The sequence below is a fragment of the Amyelois transitella genome, chromosome 15, assembly GCF_032362555.1.
Source record: "Amyelois transitella isolate CPQ chromosome 15, ilAmyTran1.1, whole genome shotgun sequence".
NCBI lineage: Eukaryota > Metazoa > Arthropoda > Insecta > Lepidoptera > Pyralidae > Amyelois > Amyelois transitella.
The window spans coordinates 10,632,902-10,655,675 of NC_083518.1; the positions used below are offsets into that span (position 1 = coordinate 10,632,902).

The window sequence follows — 22,774 nt, forward strand, 5'->3', positions numbered from 1 at the left end:
AACAGACGTTCTAAACGGTTTGCAAGAAATTTTGAACCGTATTCCAAGGGGTTAAGATATATTTTGAGGTTTTTATGGGACGCTGCGAGGTGCAATGTTATGAAATGAATGTTATTTTAGGGGATTACATAGATTCGGTTAGAGAATATTGATAGAACTGATTGTTAAGAAGATTTGTTGTTCAAATTTATTTATAAATTAAATCCTGCTTAGTGACTCTTTCTTTTTCATCGGGGTATTCATGTTTTCTTCTCTGATGTAATTTTAACGAAAAAAATTAAAGCATATCCTGAAAATTTTTATGATTTTTATTACTCGTTTACCAAAAGACACCATTTACGAGCACCACCGTAGGTACGTTTAAAAGATTTATTTAATCTCCTTTTACAATTACCATATTAAACGATATAAAGAGTCATGTTCTACTTTATTGTAAATCAGTTTTATAAAATTAAATAAGTGATACATTATATAAAATATTGTAAATAAAGAATTTTTATTCTTTGTGTATAGACCATTATTCGGAATCCATTTGTAAATCTAGGCATGCTAAAATTGCTTATCTGCCTCTAAGTAGGTCATTGAAAAGTACTTAAAATGCGTGAGCGATAAAGCCTGCAGGCTTAGTAAGAATTGACTAATTTTATATATCAAGTAATATATGTATATACTTGTATAATATAAATCAGAGTATCAATCTGTCATTCACCTTCTCTTTCATTTACATACATATATTAAATTACGCCTTTTTCCCGAAGGGGTAGGCAGAGACTACATCTTTACATTGTATTTAATCTGAATCTATCTAATTATTGATCTGATAGCTTCTTACATTTTTAAAAAACATTTGAATAAGTAATTTTTTGTGAAATTAGGAAATGGTAGTTGAAAACTCTTAATTTTAAGTAGGCTATTTTTTTAAAGACAATACCTGCTCATATTATTCTGAGATTAGCGAGTTGTTGGATCATAATTTTTTTGACATTCAACAATAAATATCTTTGAGAGTTTTTTTTTAATTTCGTTAAGACTGAGGCCTTCCCGCATTCAGAAAAGAAAATATTAAACGTCTATCGGTCTTAATCAGTCGGTGCTTAGAAATAGATTTCGTTAAGGTTTTCCTCACATTACTCAATGTTGTTGCCATTACATTGTCGACAAAACGACGTCTTTATAAGTTATTAACAACGGATAATTGAATGAAGTACTTCAGTATTGTTATTCTGTGCCCTTAAGTTTTGCTTGGTGATACACAGAAGTTAACATTTTCGTAGAATATTTAATGTAATTTTTAAGCAACTTTTTCGTCGATTTTAATAACATGTAGTAGTAAATTGGAATATAAAAAAAATATATTTAAGTAACAAATTTGATGATGATACGAATTCCTTTGTGCGCGAGTCAGACTTGCACTTTGCTGGTATTTTTTTGTTGTATGTCTATATGAGCCTTTCCTTTAAATAACTTTTGCATTCTACGCGGGAAAAGAAGTAGCTTTTATATAAGACCAGTTTTAAATAGGATTTTCTAGAGGTTCCAGGTTCGAATCCCGGCCAATGCATGATGAAAAACGAACTTCTCTGATAGGCCCGGGTCTTGGATGTTTATCTATAAATAAGAATTAATTATTAAAAATAGTATCGTTGAGTATCGCGTACGAGATACTAACTCTACTCGAATTAGGAGGCTAACTCAATCTGTGTAATTTGTCCCGTATATATTTATTTATTGATATTTTATTCGATACACATAGATAGAACACTTATATTTAAGTCAGCGAATGAATGGACTCCCATTCCATATCCAATTTCGATCATCAAGTAACGAATAATAAATAAATATATACGGGACAAATTACAGTGATTGAGTTAGCCTCGGAGTAAGTTCGAGACTTGTGTTACGAGATACTAACTCAACGATACTATATTTTATAATAAAAACTTATATATGTAGATAGACATCCAAGACCCAGGCCAATTAGAAAAATTTCTCATTTTCTCATCATGCCCTGGTCGGGATTCGAACCCGGGACCTCCGGTGTCACAGACAAGCGTACTACCGCTATGCTACAGAGGCCGTCAGTAATATAGTAACGAAGTAAGTACACATAGATAAATAAATGACCGCCTTTAAGAACAAGTTACTTATAAAGGTGCCGTGTGGTTCCAGGCGACTAAGCTATAGGCTTACAAACTTGGGATTCTTTTTTAGGCGATGGGCTAGCACTATTTGAATCTCAATTCTATCATTAAGCCAAATAGCTGAATGTGGCCATTCAGTCTTTTCAAGACTGTTGGCTCTGTCTACCCCGCAAGGCATATAGACGTGACGTGATATGTATGTATGTACTTATAAATTTGTATAGGTCGCGCGGTGATTTAAGAACGCTCGGCAAAAGTAGAAGGGGCATGCGCAGTGATCAATTTTTAGGTCTATTAGGTGCGACGAGGAGAGAGGGGGGGCGGGTGTGCGCCGACGGCGACACGTATTGGTGGATTAGTCACTCTTTACTTCCCGCGTTGAGTTCGCGCGTCCCGTGTCTCTTGGGTACTATTGCGCACAAATTGTTTTATCATATTTGTACGCGACAACTTAAAATAATATATCAATTCTCAAACAGTACAAGTCGCCCCTACCCTATGTCCGTCCACGGTTGAATATAACTATGTCAAATTTCATCAAAATTGGTTCAGCCAGGTCAGGTTAAGTGTGAAAACTGAACATGCATACACAACACACATACACATTTTCGCATTTATAATATAAGTAGGGATTATAAGTATTTATAAGGCACAAAATCCATACTAACATTACAAGTATATTATAAGATATGGATATACATAGTTAAATAACCGAGTTAAAACATAGGCTACTTTTTTTGGAAAATCACGCGGGCGAAGTTGCGGGACAACAGCTAGTATTAAATAAATAAAAAAAAACATTTCCCTTAGCATTTTTGAGCGCGAATGTACACATGCGCCGTTTGCCCCCACTATTTTTTCCGAGCGTTCTTTAACCACCGCGCGACCTATACATTGTTCACAATTTTCTTATTGCAGAAACGCGTAATAAAACAAACGGCTTGTTTATACAGCGGGGAAAAGTGAGAGTGGCCGCCCGGCCTCTCGCCGGCGGTGACGGCTGAGGGCATTTTATTATGTTTTACAACTAGCTGTGCCCGCGACTTCGTCCGCGTGGAATAGTTGTTTTGGGCATCATTGAAGCCCTCAATGATGGATAATTTTCCCCGTTATTTTTTCACATTTTCCATTATTTCTTCGCTCCTAATAGTTGCAGCGTGATGTTATATAGCCTTCCTTGATAAGTGGTCTATTCAACACAAAAATTATTTTTCAATTCGAAATTTTCAATTCATTTTTCGAACCAGTAGTTCCTGAGATTAGCGCGTTCAAACAAACAAACGCTCAGCTTTATAATATTAGTAAAGATGTGTTGTGAATACACACATCTATATATAGTTATCCGGCACTTAAGATTAGGATTACTCCATATTTCCAATGGGTGTCGTAAAAGGCGACTAAGGGAAAGGCGTATAAACATGGGATTCTTGTAACCGATCGGCTAGCAACCTGTCACTATTTGAATTTAAATTCCATCTTTAAGTCAAATAGCTGAACGTGGTCTATCAGTTTTTTAAGATAATTGATTGTTGTCTACCTTGATAAAGGTGTGATTATGTGTGTGTTCTCGGAGGGGTAGGCAGAGACTACACTTTTCCACTTGCCACGTTGCCTGCATACTTCTTTCGCTTCATTATTCATCATTCTCTTCGCACACGCAAATCAATTAAGGGTAGGTTACTCCTAAATGGGAGAAATATAACTCCTTTGAAAAAAAAAATGGATGACTTTAATATAAATTTTCATTCGACATCCATGGGTAGCTACCTATGGAGATGTTCTATTCTCTAATGCCAGATACCACACGGCATCACCACCTCTTCGGGAAAGAGCTACAACTACACGTCTTAGTGGGTTTACCCATGACAACACAAACATACATACATATGGTCACGTCTATATCCCTTGCGGGGTAGACAGAGTCAACAGTCTTGAAAAGACTGAATGGCCACATTCAGCTATTTGGCTTAACGATAGAATTGAGATTCAACTAAGTAGTGACAGGTTGCTAGCCCATCGCCTAAAAAAGAATCCCAAGTTTGTAAGCTTTTACGACATCCATGAGAAAGAGGTGGAGTGGTCCTATTCTTTTTTGTATTGGTGCCGGGAACCACACAACACAAACATACAATCAAATCCTCTTTTAAAACGCTAATTAAATAAACTTCTAGTAAAACATTACTCGACTTTACAAGTGTTAGGTAACTCGGTATAATTGCGAACAAAAGTGTTTGGCGCGGTGAAAGTGAGCAGGAATGCCGCTCCGATGGTAGTGTTATGTCACCGACGGCCCAACAGCGGCCCAACACCGCCTGTGACACACTTCCCTCTGACGACAGGCTGTTATCAAGGTCAAGTGATCGTGCGCATCCTGGTCACTTCGAGGTAACAGATTTTGCAATTAGGATTTACTCTTGATTCAACCTTTAGTTTAGGCACTTTTTAAATTCTAGGCACTTTAGAAAAGCATTTCAAGTGGATGTTGTAAAAGGCAACTAAGACTTTAATTAAGTGTAAGTTTTAATGCTGTCTGTATTTTTGTTTTCCATTTCAGTGTTGTCAAGACTATTGTCTATGTCTACCCCGTAAGGGATATAGACGTAACCATATGTATGTATGTTTTACGCTGGTTTGGTAGTGAGACAAAACATAGGTGTGCCGACTTAAACTGACACCGACCTGTTTGAGAATTTTTGATTGACCAACATTTTTGTAGTTCTGCTTTTTAACATCTTTAAGAGAAGATAGAGTGAATATTTACTTAACCGTATCTATTTACAAATTAACTAAAAATCAGCTGAATCCTGTACCCATAATTTTTTAATGTAAAGACAAAATACATACAAACATAATGTACGTTTTCATCTAACTAATCTTGCTCTGCGCCAACGCCAATCTCCTGTTTGGTTTCCTTCGTTGTTGATGAAAATGCTGCAGTGCAGTTTGTTACCGCTTCTTCTGCACTGACGCCTTGGAAGCGGCAGTAAACTTAGTTTTTAAGTAATTTATTTGACGTCAACCAAGTTGTTAAACCATACGACAATTATTAAGCGATATAATAATATCCTATAATAATGAATAAAAAAAAAAATTTTGAATTTGAATTTCCACCCAGAGGTTGACTGGAAGAGATTGCATTAGCGATAAGTCCGCCTTTGTACCATCTCTATCTATTTTGTGTTGTTTTGTATGTTTTACTCTTATGGTGCCATAAAGAGTTTTATATATCTATCTATCTAAACCAGTATCAATGTCGAATGCAACGTCCCTTCCTTGATTACATAAATATAAACATTCAAAGAATCGATTTTTGTTTCCGTGAATGAAAATTTATGTCATTTTACATTCAACCATCGGTAAGTAATTAAATTAGCATGAATGTTTGACTTCTTGTCATATTTGCATTAACACATGCAAGTATCCATTACGTAATGAGTAAAACTAACTTGATGGTAAATGGTTATTAATTTTTTAATCTTAAGTACGTTTTTAAGTATTGCCGTGTGGTTCCCGGCACCAATACAAAAAAGAATAGGACCACTCCATCTCTTTCCCATGGATGTCGTAAAAGGCGACTAAGGGATACAAAATCAAAATTCAAAATTTTTATTCATTATTATAGGATATTATTATATCGCTTAATAATTGTCGTATGGTTTAACAACTTGGTTGACGTCAAATAAATTACTTAAAAACTAAGTTTACTGCCGCTTCCAAGGCGTCAGTGCAGAAGAAGCGGTAACAAACTGCAGGTAGACCCAGGCTTACAAGCTTGGGATTCTTTTTTAGGCGATGGGTTAGCAACCTGTCACTATTTGAATCTCAATTCTATCGTTAAGCCAAATAGCTGAACGTGGCCATTCAGTCTTTTCAAGACTGTTGGCTCTGTCTAACCCGCAAGGGATATAGACGTGACCATATGTATGTATGTATGTTGTCTTAAAAAACCCACACAAATTATAAAAAATCAAAAGCCATATACAATCGCCGATAAAGCTAATGATTCATGATGACCACACATCAATCAGGTCAGCGGAAGCGAAACGGCCAATTGATGAATTTCTCCATGATTTCTCGCTTATGGATGAGCGTTATAATTTGCTAATAGAGTACCTAAGCTGATGAGCGATTTAGACCAGGAGCCAGGCAGTATTTTTTATTGTCATCGAAATAAATTAACAATTTTTTTAAAGGGAAATATTTTTTTTTAAATATTATTTTTGTATTGTAGGTATTATTTACAAAAAAAGAAAAGTTGTCGTTAGAAGTAATGGTTTTTATCCATCAATATAGTCTTTTAGATTTAATTTTGAATGAAATGAGCATACAAGAATAGTGGAATAATTCAGATAGGTTTTATATTTATTTAGGTTGCTAATCTATCATAATTTAATATCAAGAGGACTGTTACTGGCTGATTGAGTTTTAGTGACATAGGAACGCACCTTTTGCTCCGCTGCGGCTAGTCATTTGAAATCTGGTTCGTAGGTTTCTTATGTGGTCACAAACATTTGAAACTGTATCATTTATTATGTGCACAAATTGATCTACACTAGCACCTAAGTCATAACTGAAAATCAGCGTATTGCTCTATAGCAATAAATTCGTTGAGACACACCCTTTATTTTTTGTTTGTTTTATATGTACAGTGCATTTGATGTAGCAAATCAATTAAATCATCTTATTAATAAATCATAATCTATTTATATTTCAGTTATAGTAAATGCGAATATAAGTGAGTGATAAAAACATGTTTAGCTCCTAGTCTAAAAAACGACACGTCCGGCGCAGGGTGCGGACGCGCCGCGCGCGCCGGCGACGTCCGCTGCGATAGGGCTGCTACCTCTGATAAACATATGCCTGTTCAAACAACACGATTACATAAATACATACATATAGTCACGTCTATATCCCTTACGGGGTAGACAGAGCCAACAGTCCCGAAAAGACTGAATGGCTACGTTCAGCTGCTCGGCTTAATGATGTAATTGAGATCCAAATAATGACAGGTTGCTAGCTCATCGCCTAAAAAAAAGGATCGCAATTTTATAAGCCTATCCTAGGGATAAGCCCTTACATTACAACGCGATTATCGCGTCTTTATACCTTAAGGGGTAGGCAGAGCCAACAGTTTTACAAAGACTGGAAGGCTTCGTTCAGCTGTATGGCTTAATGATGGGATTGATATTCAAACAGGGACTCTTAGTCCCTTGGGCTAGCAACCTGTCATTATTTAAATCTCAATGCCATCAGTTAGCCATACATTAGATTGTAACTTTTCAGTTTTTAAGTGTTTTTTGAAGTCTGTTGGTTCTGTCTACGCCGCCAGGGAATATATACGTGGTTATATGTATGTAAATTATTTATTAATTAGGCAAGTCCTTTTCTTTGATACCCGTATTGAGGGAAGCGGGTCAAAATAAATGATCCGACATTTATGCGGCTATCATGAATCGATTTCCATTAAACATACCTAAAGAGCATTGCCGAATAATTCAACATTGAAAAAAAAGACTAATTTTCTTCACCGTTCGGAGCTACGATAACACATACAGAAAGACAAACAAACTTATAACACCCCGTCGTTTTATCGTCGAGGTGTGGACGACATTGGGATTCAAATCTATACTAATATTATAAAGCTGAAGAGTTTGTTTGTTTATTTGAACGCGCTAATCTCAGGGACTACTGGTTTGAACTAGAAAATATTTTTGCGTTAAATGGACCATTTATCGAGGAAGGCTTTAGGCTATATAACATCACGCTGCAACTATAAGGAACAAAAAATAATGGAATATATGACATAAACGGGGAAAATTATTCATCCTTGAGAGCTTCAATGATGCCCAAAATAACTATTCCACGCGGACGAATCGCGGGCATAGCTAGTAGTGAAATAAAACTTTAAAATAGTGACATCCCTAGCCGTGGACGCGTCGAGTCGTTAAGATCGATTCTGGGAAGCGGCAAGTATCAAGGGCAGCCGTTTAGCGGGTCAAAATAACAAGATTGGTCTGCTTGCTAGATTTTTACTTATTTAGGATTTAATTGGTACGTGGATGTTTATTTTCTCTGTAATTCCGTTTTATGCCGCCAAAGAGCGTGTAACTGATTTTAAACTTTCGCGTTTATTTTTAAATTCAACGCGCACGTAACGTATCTACATTTTAATTCGGACGTTTTGAAATAAAAGTACGTTAATTAATAGTATTAGTAGTAAGTTTATTTTGTTTAAACTTTTATTTTTCTTGCTCTGCGCCAACGCCAATCTCCTGCTTGGTTTCCTTCCACCCAAAGGTTGACTGGAAGAGATTGTATTGGCGATAAGATCGCCTTTGTACCATCTCTATCTGTTTTGTGTATTCTTGTATGTTTTTCTCTTATGGTGCAATAAAGAGTTTTATTTTTGTATCTATCTACGTGCGCGTATTACTTATAAAAATAAAGAACGTCTGTTTTAATTATTGATGGCCTATTTGGAGCGGTGGTTAGATTTTCGCCTGTTAACCAAATGTCTAGGGTTCTCTGGTGTGCCATCCCTTGTTAGGTAATATTACTTCATCACTATTACTACATATTAAAGTCCCCCATTTTTTCTCTGTCTGTATGTATGCGTCAATCTCGGAAAGTTGTGGACTGATTTTGTTGCAGTTTGAAATTTTGAAAAAAAAATTTTCTAAAAAAAGGTTTATCTTTAAATGTTACCCGTGCAAAGGCGGGGCAGGCAGCTAGTTTATCAATAAGTACACAACGTATTTTTACTATTTAAAAAGGCTCCTTTCCATAGGATCTTTTCAAAATAGCCATTATCATTACATGAATTTTCGTAAGCAATTTATGTTACAAATGGTATTCCTTACGGATTTTGAGAAATGCTCTGACATACATTTACAAAGACAAGAAATCGCGTCAGTAATACTAAAAATAAAATAAAAAGTTTAAACAATTATTTTACTATAAAAATACTAAAACTTTAAAACTTAATAGCGGACCCTGGGCTATGCAGCGGAGCGCTGTGGAAGTGACCGGGAGTACGCTTGGACGATAATGAAGAAGCTAATTATATAACCGCCCGCGACTATCGCTGTCTCGGTGGTAGGCCAATAACCACTGCAGGGACCTGGATAAACCCTCGGGATCCTCACAGGGAAGCTTATAGCAGGGCTTCCCTCGTCTCCTGGGTGAATGGCCTCTGGGAAATAGAAAAGAAGATTGTCATACCAATCACGTCTTTATACGTATGATTCAATGAGTTAAGATTCCCCAGCAAAAAGTTGCAGATGGGAGTCGCTTCGTGTAAAAACCTGACTTACCCAATCCAGCCCGACGAATTTTCTATCGTGCAAAATAAGTTAATATCGCTGTTTCGCTTTTTATTATGACGTGAAATGAGACAGCGATAGTTTTTTGCGCGGTAAAAACGGCATCGCGCGTGTCATGCCTTTCCTACGTGTGCAAAAGTTAAGTACAGTATGACATAACTGACAACCTGTAACTATTTTTATTTCCATTCCATCTTTACGCTGAACGTGGTCTTTCAGATTATTTAAGACCGTTCTGTCTCCCCGTTAGGAATGAAGACCTGATTATATATGTATGTATACTATTATAAGTTACATCGGCATTGTTCGACGGCCCAGAATAGTACAACCGACCGCCGAATCTGGCCGAATGAAAACATTAGTGAAATAACGAAGTTATTGCTACTACATAGGATTTTAAATCTCAAAACAGCAGGAGTCGTGTATCTCGCTCATTACCGACTACCGCGAACTCCAGACGTGGCGCGTACGAGTTAGCCAATAGCGAACGGTTTTGATCCCGCGTTCAAATGGCGCACTATGATTGGCGCAGATATTTTCGCGCCATGAGAAAAATTGATTTCTGCGCAGGTACATCGGTGTAACTTATTAAAGTGGTAGTACGATGTTACTTACAGCTCATAGTTGTGTTCCGAATGTAGCTCGCACAGAAGACGGCGCCGGCAAGTGTCGCTGATGGTAGCCAGTCCAGGCGGAGTCGACCGTCTCAACAGAGGTGGAGCGTACCTGTCAAAGTCACCCATTACTGATCAATGCACCAGTAGCTATCTCAGACAAAATGGCGTCCAGTTTTTGGTCTCGCTTAAAACGTTCTCCTAAGTGTCAAATGTCACCCATTACGGATCAATGCACCAGTAGGTATCTCAGACAAAATGGCGTCCAGTTTTTGGTCTCGCTTAAAACGTTCTCCTAAGTGTCAAATGTCACCCATTACGGATCAATGCACCAGTAGGTATCTCAGACAAAATGGCGTCCAGTTTTTGATCTCGCTTAAAACGTTCTCCTAAGTGTCAAATGTCACCCATTACGGATCAATGCACCAGTAGGTATCTCAGACAAAATGGCGTCCAGTTTTTGGTCTCGCTTAAAACGTTCTCCTAAGTGTCAAATGTCACCCATTACGGACCAATGCACCAGTAGGTATCTCAGACAAAATGGCGTCCAGTTTTTGGCCTCGCTTAAAACGTTCTCCTAAGTGTCAAATGTCACCCATTACGGATCAATGCACCAGTAGCTATCTCAGACAAAATGGCGTCCAGTTTTTGGCCTCGCTTAAAACGTTCTCCTTAGTGTCAATTGTTGCAAACCACGAGTATATCATATAATAAATATCATATAACTGTCTGATTTATATAATAATTTATTGTATTGATTAATTTATTTGATAATGTTAATAATGTAAATTCATAAGACTATATTTTTGCATGCGATCTGCGGCTGAATGTTAAGTGCTTAAAACAAATGTAACAACTGTATTATGACTCGTTCAATGCATAATAAATAATCCGTTCATTCATTCAAATAATTCATTCATTCACGGTCCTTTATTGTAAAAAAATATGTGTTGAAGAGATTGTGAAAGAAAAGCGATCATGTGTAGTGAACCATATATCAAGTTACTCTGCGTGGAATTCCATGACAAGATGATACAGGCAGAATTCGCAGTGAATTTGGGTACGTTGATATCGTCGCCGTAATGTATCAAGGATTGTTATTCATTTATTGCGATTAAATACAATTTTGTCCAAAATCATTGTCAAGATTGAGGTTATCTTACATACCTATAGCACACGTGCTGATAAGAACAATCTAGAATGATCTAAATACACGATAAGGACTGATAAATGTATCTGCGTAAATAAATAAACATAGGTGTAATTATTCACCTTTGCCGTGTGCCGTGTGATTCCCGGCACCAATATAAAAAAGAATAGGACCGCTCCATCTCTTTCCCATGGCTGTCGTAAAAGACGACTAAGGGATAGGCTTAGAAACTTAGTATTTTTCTTTGTGGTGGCATGGCCTATCAGTCTGTTTGTATGATAACTGATGGTTTTACGGTGAGTAAATACCTATCATGAGGAAAGTTGCACATTCAAGTAACTGTATTATGTAACCATGATACTATGTAGGATGATTCAGGATTAGCTTTAAGACTTACATAGATTCAGGGCTATTCTTAATTATTTAAATGTCGATTAAATCAATTAACCATAACAATGTATTCTCTTGTCCAAATTTCTATTCTAAGTTTAAATAATTGTAATGTTGACGTTATTGGAAAAATGCTGCATTGCAGTTTGTTACCACTTCTTCTGCACTGACGCTTTGGAAGCGGCAGTTAACTTAGTTTCGAATAATTTATTTGACGTCAGCCAATGTTGTGAAATCAAAAGATATGACAATTATTGAGCGATGTTTGAAATGTCCCACAATATTGAATTAAAATCTTGAATTTCAAATGAACTTGACATATTTCCCACATTTTTCCCTAGTCTCGAGCTTTTTTTGGGACATTTTTTGAACGTCCAATGGCCGCATATCATCGTTGACGTCATCAAATCAATACAAAACACATTTATCTATCTTATCGTAAGTGTAGCGTATTTATAGAAATTCAGCTATATTGGTCATGGTTGACAGGGGCTGCACATTTGGCTACTATGGGTTGGAAGATAATTTAAGGGGGTCTATGATAATTGGTTCATTCTAAGTATATCGTGAGGGATAAAGGTAGTGTATGTGCGTTATGCCGTGTGGTTCCCGGCACCCAAAGAAAAAAGAATAGGACCACTCGATCTCTTTCCCATGGATGTCGTAAAAGGCGACTAAGGGATAGGCTTATAAACTTGGGATTCTTCTTGTAGGCGATGGGCTAGCAACCTGTCACTATTTGAATCTCAATTCTATCATTAAGCCAAACATCTGAACGTGGCCTGTCAGTCTTTTCAGGACTGTTAGCTCAGTCTACCCCGCAAGGGATAAAGACGTGGTTATATGTATGTATATGTACTCGAGCTAATTTTAGGGGGTTCTATGACAATAAGTTCTGTCTGCCTCTGCGTATGGGATATCCACATAATATGTTTGTGTGTAAGAGATTTTAAATTTAGTTTGTAGATTCCTTGTGTGGGTTTACTAAAAGAGGATTTTCTGGAATTCCCGCGGGAACCTTCCTTTCATGTATTGGAAGACACATAGGAGGAAACATCGCTTTAATTTCCGTTCCCGCGGGAATACGGGAATCAAAATTAATTGCGACATTTAATAGTAAAGAGTGTTCACATAAATACATATTATCACATCTCTATCCCGTACAGGGTAGACAGAGCCAACAGTCTTGAAAAGACACCACGTTCAGCTGTGTACATTAATAATGGAAATGAGATTCAAATAGTGACAGATTGCCAGCCCATTATCACCTATAAGATAAATCTGAAGTTAATTAGCTTTTCCCTTCATCAACTTTTACAATCTGCACGAGAAGGGAAACAGCTGGTACACACTTACTTGTCTTTTTACCAGAATTTTTAAATTAAACTCACTTGTCATTATCAAATCCCGTGTTTTCAATGGTGATGACGCTGGGAGTGAGGGCTGAGATGATGAGACCCACGGGGATGAACGCTGTCACCAGGCGGAGGAGGTTCTGCCAGGGGTTCACTCTGAAACAAGGTCCAATCCACGTGGGGGAAATAACAGGGGGGTTTTGCTTGAGTACGGGGTACAGGGACATATTGATACATACATACATACATACGGTCACGTCTATGTCCCTTGCGTGGAAGACAGAGCCAACAGTCTTGAAAATACTGAATGGCCACGTTCAGCTATTTGGCTTAATGATAGAATTGAGATTTAAATAGTGACAGGTTGCTAGCCCATCGCCTAAAAAATAATCCCAAGTTTGTAAGCCTATCCCTTAGTCGCCTTTTACGACATCCATGGGAAAGATAGAGAGTGGTACTATTCTTTTTTCTATTGGTGCCGGGAACCACACGGCGCTACATTAGATAGGCAAGTATTAGTACTTATAGTTTTACTTGATCTGTCTGTTTGTTTGTTATATCTTTATTGCATAGAAATTTACACAGTAACAAGAAAATAGTAAGTAAGTACATAGTTATAAAAGAAACAAATCACTTGCAATGGCGGACTTGTCCCATGAAGGGATCTCTTCCAGTCTGATCTGTCATAACATCACATTTGTTAATCTCGGTGAAATTCCGCGAATTGAAAATATTTATTACATTCGCACTTATTTATTTCTTTTTTGCTGAGCCATTAACAAACTTTACTGGACACTCGCCCTATAACTAGTAGGTACATTTATCTCCTCTTCGTGTGGCTTCGCTGAGCTCATCTAAGGTTCTGGCAGAATCATCAGCGTCGCGGTGCCTACACCTGCGACATTATGCTGAGTCAGGACCTTTTCACTGTCCATCATTGTTTGTGGTACATTCATGCACATTGCACATTCACATTGTTTATTACTGTTAATTATGTATGTGTCCAACTAATGTATTGTGATGGTGAATAAAGCTTTTATCTATCTATCTATCTATCTATCTATCTAATTACTAATTATCTATCAGGTATTGACCCTGATTGTGAACACTGTAGATAGTATGATGGCATTACTCATTATCGTTGTGCAATAGATCAAGTAATTTCCTGACCTTTTTTCAATTTTTATTGTGTTTTTTTTTGTGGCTTTATTATTTGGAAAAGTCAAAAAACTGTTTCCGAAATCTTTACGTCTGTCATTTGAGTACATATGTATGTACATCAGATCACGCCTCCTTCCGTAGGGTGGGCAGAGACTACATATTTTCACTAGCCACGATCTCTGCATACTTCTTTCGTTTACCTTGCTCTCGAGCTAAGGTATACCTAAGTTCGTCTAGATCTTCCCAAGTAACCTAAATTTTTTCATATTTGACGTTCATATAAGGTTGGAGTGTTTAGTAGGCCTTCTTAATACCAAAAGTATAAAGGTTTATTTCCACTATCGTATCGTTAAAAACCTTTAAAAATAATTATATTAAAATAAAACAATTTAAACGGTTTTTTTTATAAAAGTTTGCCATAAACATACTGTTTTACAAATAAGTAATATTATGAATGCGTTACTTCGTTTTATAATGACCAAAATTGAAAATGTGTAATACCAAATCCTGAGTGTTATTTGTTTAAATAATGACTTATCATCAGATAATAAATACCATTCAGGAGTTTTATCAACACTTCCAGGAAATGATTTCATCATCTACTTACTTAGGCAAGTGCGAATGATATCTAATAGTATTAAACAATTATGTAGCTTTCAAGTTGGCCTTGTAGTGAACAGAAATAAATGTTTGACGGCCTCTGTGGCGCAGCGGTAGTACGCTTGTCTGTGACCCCGGAGGTCCCGGGTTCGAATCCCGGCCGGGGCATGATGAGAAAATAACTTTTTCTGATTGTCCTGGGTCTTGGATGTTTATCTATATTAGTATGTATTACGAAATATAGTATCGTTGAGTTAGAATCTCGTAACACAAGTCTCGAACTTACTTCAAGACTAACTCATTCAGTGTGTAAAAAAAAAAATGTGTACTAGTTCCAGCTGGTCGCTTCTAAGAAGAGTGTAAAGGTCAACCAAGGGCCCTTTATTGACTTTCACAATATGTTAAAGAAGATTTGAAGAAGCCTTTGTTAATAAACTTGGGATTCTTTTACGCAACGGGCAAGCGACAGGACACTATTTGAATCTCAATTCCATCACTTAGCCAAGCCATACGGCTGATCGTGGCCTTTCAGTCTACGAGATACGGCTCTATCAAACCGGTAAGGAATGTAGACGTGATTATGTGTGTATATTCGTCGTATGTTGACGCACAAACATTAAAATGATTGAATCCGGCCAATGATTATTTCCGTCGGTGAAAGGACTCGCTATTAACATGACGACTTTCCAACGTTTCCATCTATAACAGAATTATTAATTTAGATTAAGACTAACCTTAGCCTGAGGGTTTGCTTTTGTCGAAATTTCCAAATATAAGACCTATAGAGCCTTATTTTAAAATAATATTAAACGTATATATGTATGTGTGGCCGTCAAACATTCAAATACGAGTACTTACATCATACGTAACGAAGACCAAGGGATTGTAACTTTTGCAAATGGTACTTGGAGAAAGAAACCAATTGATACTTTTTCTTTAAAAAATAATTGTGAATATGAAAGTTATATTTGACGCAAGAACTGTTATGACATAGATACATACCGTATTCTTATGAATAAACGGTGGCTATTCAGCAAACTTCAGCCATTGTCTAACTGTCCAGTCCGCTCTCTCCAATTCAAATGAGACCAAAATTGACCCCGGGACACGCAAAACTGGTGTAATAGGCGGGAGACATCACATTTTTATTCCTTCACTGGCTGTGCCCGAAACTTCGTCCGCGTGCAAAAGTTATTTTGGGCATCATTGAAGCCCTCAAGGATGAATAATTTTCCCCGTTTTTTTACATTTTCCATTATTTCTTTGCACCTTATAGTTGCAGCGTGATGATGAATAGCCTAAAGCCTTCCTCGATAAATGGTCTATTCAACGCAAAAATAATTTTTCTATTCAAACCATTAGTTCCTGAGATTAGCGCGTTCAAACAAACAAACTCTTCAGCTTTATAATATTAGTATAGATAGAGTCAATCAGGGATGGGCTACGCCTTAACTTGGTATTCTTCTATTAGACAATCTGCTAGTAACGCATCTCAATTCCATCACGAAGCCATACATCTGAACGTGGCCTTTCAGCCTTTTCGGGATTGTCAGCTCTGTGTGTGCCCCGAAAGTGATAAAGAAAGACGTGATAAATGCGTGTATAATGTGGTTCAAACTAGCGGAAATATATTTATAACTAATGATCGCGTAAATACCTGAAGATCTTCAGCCGGCAGCCGACTGCTCACCTTACTATTTAGTGTAGTGTCGCTTTTTTTGGTCTCTCTTTATTTCCTAGCCTTATTTTTGCCATAATTATCATAAAAAATTAAGTAAAACAATAATTATGCCAAAAAAAGTTATGATATAAAATAATTATGACATAAAAATTGGAAATCAAAATGGACCTTTTAACTTACCGTTTTTTGACATCCGCAGGGCCATCCTTCACGCCCCTATTGAATTCTAGTCCAAAGTTGTCATCTCCCCCATCAAGTCCAGGCTTGTCTTTGAAGGCATCCGGGGAATTGTACAGACCTCCAGCGGGGACTCTAACTGGGGATTCCACCGTAGGCTTAGATTCTATGGACGACCAACCGCCCTGGAATTTTGATATGATTTAACTACATTTTAAAACAAGTTAATAAAGTTAAGCAGTTTTTAGCAGTATACGGCTGTCTTTTTGTTAAGACTCTTGATTAAAAAATATATTGTGACGACGTCAGATATGACGTATCATTCAGTTGAACTTAATACTGAAGATGGTAAAAATAGCACATAATTGAGGAGGAGATGTCAGAAAAAGAGACCCGTGAACCATAGCCGTGAGCTGGTAATTCGGAAGAGCTTATATGAGAAATACAGAACAAAGCAAAGTCTAGGAATGCAGTCATTAATCTGGCTAAGATGGATAACGAGGAAATTAGGAGAGGGGTCTCCTAGGAATTTTTGGAAGCCCACTCTTAAACGTGCTTATGTTTTCAAATTAAATAAATACGTGAGTTTGAGACTTGTGTTATGAGATACTAACTCAACTATACCATATTTTATAATAAACACATATGTATGTACATTAACATCCAAGACTTCGGCCAATCATTCATTTCTCATCATGCCCTGGCCGGGATTGGAACCCGGGACCTCCGGGGTCACCGACAAGAGCACTGGCGCTGCGCCACAGAGGCCGTCATTACGTACTGTCATGTCCACTATACCTTGGCTTTAGTGAAAATGCTGCTTTCAATCTTGTACGGAAAATCGTTTTGTCTGAAGACTTCTTTCGGAGGACTGTAGAAACTGGATTTGAACGGTCTGTTTGGAGAACTGAAAACAAATTTTGCGTGAAGGAAATACTGAAACAGTAGATGCTTATAATGATGCAATAAGAACTGAATAAAAAATAAAGAGCTAATCAAAAGATTAGATATCTAACATACAAATTGTATTTATAACTAATTAAGTCATTTCGTCTTTATGGTCAGTTTATTTAATTTCAGCCCGTGTTAGGTCTCATAAATTTTTTAAGCATAATTTGGGGACAACGAAATATTGTTTGTTATAATCCTCATTTCACATAACTTATGCAATTATACCAACTAATAAAGGGAACAGGTTCATGTATAACTTTGCCTTCCTGGCTGGATAGAAATTTCAGTGTTACCATTGATGTCAAGAAATTGTGTAAACTACATATTACGTGGGACTACATTCACCACGTAACCCTTCATAACAATCTAATCAAGATCAGTAAATTTTTAGCGATCAAAGGGTTATCATTTCGCCATAATTATACTATCGTTCAAGATGAAATCATAGATAGGTAGAAAGATAGATATCATAAAGATTGTTGAACTAGTTTATTTTTGTCACTTACTTTTTGTAGTGAAAAATAGATAATAACTATATATTCTGTCCTCTGGTGGTCCATATTAGGTGACGTTTATAATGACAATCTGAAGACTGCTTAATTTTTTGGCAAAATGTTTTACATAAAAATAGTTATACGAAATGATTATTATGCCAAAAAATCTCCAAATTACTTATGTTAAAATTATGGGATCTAAATGTAGTCAGATTGGTGGATTGTGGAGGCAGGGTTGTAATATGACATAATTTATATAGATAAGACAAAATACCTTCACTGTACCAGGTACCTACATTATCACTCAAGTTACCTCGCAAAGATAATTTTAAGGCGAGTTCGTACTATATTCGACTTTGGGTAGGTCGGTATGCTGTACAAGTTTATAGTGCTGTGTGGTTCCCGGCACCAATACAAAAAAGAATAGAACCACTCCATCTCTTTCCCATTGATGTCGTAAAGGCGACCAAGGGATAGGCTTTTTAATTTGCGATCCTTTTTTTAGACAATGGGCTAGCAACCTGTCACTATTTGGATCTCAATTCCATCATTAAGCCGAGCAGCTGAACGTGGCCATTCAGTCTTTTCGGGACTATTGACCCTGTCTACCCCGTACGGGATATAGACGTGACTATATGTATGTATGTATGTTTATTTTTATTACTACCGAGTTGTAGCAAAAATAACTCTATTAATTTGACATCTGATTGGTGGATTGAGAAGGCGCGGTTGTGATATGATGTCACGCTGATAAGATTCAAAGTCACTTACACAAAGGTCCAATGAAAGTCAAAGAACTATCTGTAAGTAAGTTGAACAAAATTGTTTTATTTAAAGATACTTTTATGTGAAAAAAATGTTACTGCGCATCCCGGAAGTGTCAAATTTAAAGGTCAACTTATATGCCGGGTACTATCTATGTAAAATTTTACTTAATATCTTACATTTCCACTTAATAAAAATCTTAAAAACATTACCCAAGGAATCCTGAAGCGGGCTTCTTCATAGGTATAAAATTATCCTGCGCACGAGTTCGCAGACTCTCCTCGCTATCTCCAATGATTCCCAGCGGAGGACTCGGGCGAAACTCTTTGCTGCAATTCTTCTCATCTCTCTCTTTAGTCTGATTGTCTTTGAAGTCTTCAGGCAGTTTGGATTCGGCAAATGCTGCTTCAATCTTCCAAGATGTAGATTCTGTTTGGTATAATACCTGCTTATTATTATTTTTTACACGCATAAAAAACTAAACTATACATACATATAATGACGTCTTTCTCCCTTGCGGGGTAGACAAGGCCAACAGTCAGTTAAAACAGACTTAATGGTAGAATTGGAATTCAAATAGTGACAGGTTGCTAGCCCATCGCCTAAAAGAAGAATCCCAAGTATAATATACCTATAGATACATATGATCACGTCTTTATCCCTTACGGGGTAGACAGAGCCAACAGTCTTGAAAAGACTGATAGGCCACGTTCATTTGTTTGGCTTAATGATAGAATTGAGATTCAATTAGTGACGGGTTGCTAGCCCATCGCCTTAAAGAAGAATCCCAAGTTTATAAGCCTATCCCTTAGTCGCCTTTTACGACATCCATGGGAACGAGATGGAGTGGTCCTATTCTTGTTTTTATTGGTTCCGGGAACCACACGGCACCTTATATACCTACATAGTTAGCCTATAAACGGCCTCTGTGGCGCAGCGGTAATATGCTTGTCTGTGACACCGGAGGTCCCGGGTTCGAATCCCGGTCAGGGCATGATGAGAAACGAACTTTCTCTGATTGGTCTGGGTCTTGGATGTTTATCTATCTAAGTATTTATTATAAAATATAGTATCGTTGAGTTAGTATCTTGTAACACAAGTCTCGAACTTACTTCGAGGCTAACTCAATCTGTGAATTTGTCTCGTATATATTTAATTATTTATTTATTATTTATAAACATAGTTTTTTAAGCAATAAAATCGGCGTTGCGTGTTGTCAACGCACCCGTCACACTTTTTTTTTATCTTTGCTACCATCTGGTCAGTATGGCAGTTGAAAAATTAAAATCTTTACCATTTGAATTTGATTTTTTCTCTTTGTGTTCTTCACTGCTGTTCCTGGGGGCCGCTTCAGGGACAGGGTACAGGGTAGTGGTGTTCTGAGCTTCATCACTCTCCAGGCTCTCTGTGACCCGGTGGCCAGCGGTTACCGCGACCAGGAATGACCATACTAGCAGGTACGGCCATTTTTGCTGAAATTTTGAAATAAGGTATTGTGGCGACATCTCTACGCCACTCGTCACAACATCCAATTAAACAACTACTGTCAATCATTACAGTGTCATAGTCATATCAGCCAATCAGTCTCTTCAAGATTGTTGGCTCTGTCTACCAAGAAAGGGATAAAGACGTGACTATATGAATGAGTGAAAACTACCGAGAGTTTGCTTTCTCTCGGGGATTTCTGCTAGGAATTCATCTATATTAATATTGTAAAGCTGAAGAGTTTGTTTGTTTGAAAGCGCTAATCTCAGGAACTGCTGGTTCGAATTTAAAAAAATATTTTTGTGTTGAATAGACCATTTATCGAGGAAGGCTTGAGGCTATATAACATCACCCTGTAACTATCAGGAGCGAAGAAATAATGGAGAATGCGAAAAAAATCGGAATCGAATAATCATTAATTTTTGAGGGCGTCAATGATGCCCAAAATAACTAAACTAAAGTATATATAAGCCCTGTAAGCATAAATACCTACTTTGCGTCGTAAAAAAATAAGAGATGTTTACCTAAGACACGACTTAACCGGTTTACGAATAACAAAATTTAAATACTGCTTAAGTCTTAATCAACGTCTTAGTTAATAGAGTAAATATAGTGTATTTTATATAGTACCTGTTTCTAGTTTACATTTTTGCAACGTCACACCAACTCCTAATGGTCGCTGTGACTTACTGTTTTAAGTGAAAGTAGCCACTCACTATTATATAACTGCCATGTTACATCGTGACCTCTAAGCCCCCAACGACACACGTCTTAAACCCCCTACGAAAGAATAACGGGGTGTTATCTATATCTAATATTATAAAGCTGAAGAGTTTGATCGTTTGTCCGTTTGTTCGTTGTTCGTTTGTTCGTTTGTTCGTTTGTTCGTTTGTTCGTTTGTTCGTTTGTTCGTTGTTCGTTTGTTCGTTTGTTCGTTTGTTCGTTTGTTCGTTTGTTCGTTTGTTCGTTTGTTCGTTTGTTCGTTTGTTCGTTTGTTCGTTTGTTCGTTGTTCGTTTGTTCGTTTGTTCGTTTGTTCGTTTGTTCGTTTGTTCGTTTGTTCGTTTGTTCGTTGTTCGTTTGTTCGTTTGTTCGTTTGTTCGTTTGTTCGTTTGTTCGTTTGTTCGTTTGTTCGTTTGTTCGTTTGTTCGTTTGTTCGTTGTTCGTTTGTTCGTTTGTTCGTTTGTTCGTTTGTTCGTTTGTTCGTTTGTTCGTTTGTTCGTTTGTTCGTTTGTTCGTTTGTTCGTTGTTCGTTTGTTCGTTTGTTCGTTTGTTCGTTTGTTCGTTTGTTCGTTTGTTCGTTTGTTCGTTTGTTCGTTTGTTCGTTTGTTCGTTGTTCGTTTGTTCGTTTGTTCGTTTGTTCGTTTGTTCGTTTGTTCGTTTGTTCGTTTGTTCGTTTGTTCGTTTGTTCGTTTGTTCGTTTGTCCGTTTGTTCGTTTGAATTAATAAAAATATTATTTCTACATTGGGAACACTTTTTAATCTGTTATTGAACATTTAAAGTTACATTTTATTTTCCATTGGTAGTTTTTTAAAACAAATAATTGGCAGATAATGTGAGCAGTGTTTTACTGCCAACAGATGTGGCATTATTGCTAGTGAGAACGCCTTCCTTCTCGTACTTTCTCGCCATATATATTAATTTCGAATCATACGGGAGATTACCGGTTCCCGGCACCAATAAAAAAAAGAAAAGGGCCACTCCATCTCGTTCCCATGGATGTCGTAAAAGGCGACTAAGGGATAGGCTTATAAACTTGGGATTCTACTTTTAGGCGATGGGCTAGCAACCTGTCACTATTTGTTTCTCAATTCTATCTTAAAGCTAAATAGCTGAACGTAGCCCATCAGTCTTTTCAAGGCTATTGGCTCTGTCTACCCCGCAAGGGATATAGACGTGATTATATGTATGTATGTGGATAAAGCGAAGGAAGTATGCAGAGATCGTGGCAAGTGGAAAGAGGTAGTCTCTGCCTACCCCTCCGGGAAAGAGGCGTGATTTTTATATTTGTCCCAATAATTAAAGAAATATAATGTATACATCATTATATTTCTTTAATTATTGGGACAGCGGTAGCTATTGAATGGAGGTCTCGACAGGTCACGGGGGTTAAAATTAAGAAATAACTCACCATATTGTCTGACAGGCACCTCACTGTGAAGACTATGCGCGGGCGCAATCTTCACAATTATTTATAACATTCTACAGTCACCATAGGTGTCTCCGCCATTGTTTAAAACAGTGAAAACCGCTATTTTCCGCGCGAGGGCGCAACGGTAGCATAGAGTGCGTATGCGCATTGTGTTCAGGATGTAAGAAATAATTGATAAGCAAACTTAGAACACTCCATCCTCTTTCCCATAGATGTCGTAAAAGGCGACTTAGGCAATAGACATTCATCTTTATACATATAATTAATGTAGTGTTAGTTTCAAGAAATGTATGGAGTTCATCGGCTACTTTTTTTTTGGTGGAGAGAGAGTTCCAGA

The 22,774-nt window shown here is 37.2% G+C and overlaps 1 protein-coding gene across 1 annotated transcript; it reads right to left on the bottom strand.

Annotated features, from left to right (window-relative positions):
* Positions 1 to 16,590: 16,590 nt before the first annotated feature.
* LOC132902588 (uncharacterized) lies at positions 16,591 to 22,517 on the bottom strand. The gene is made up of 5 exons (XM_060948372.1): positions 22,417 to 22,517; positions 20,096 to 20,273; positions 19,014 to 19,230; positions 17,390 to 17,498; positions 16,591 to 16,776 (listed from the first exon to the last, which is right to left on the bottom strand). Exons 1-5 carry the CDS (start codon positions 22,417 to 22,419, stop codon positions 16,591 to 16,593), a joined length of 693 nt encoding a protein of 230 aa, XP_060804355.1. The 5' UTR covers positions 22,420 to 22,517.
* Between the last annotated feature and the right edge of the window lie 257 nt (positions 22,518 to 22,774).

Bases quoted from the DNA above. Each gene is read 5' to 3' on its own strand.
- LOC132902588 (XM_060948372.1), bottom strand. The intron at 19,231-20,095 runs GTAAAGATTTTA...TATACCAAACAG, and splicing joins GAAAAAATCAAATTCAAATG to AATCTACATCTTGGAAGATT. The intron at 17,499-19,013 runs GTAATGTTTTTA...ATTTGTTTTCAG, and splicing joins CCCGCTTCAGGATTCCTTGG to TTCTCCAAACAGACCGTTCA.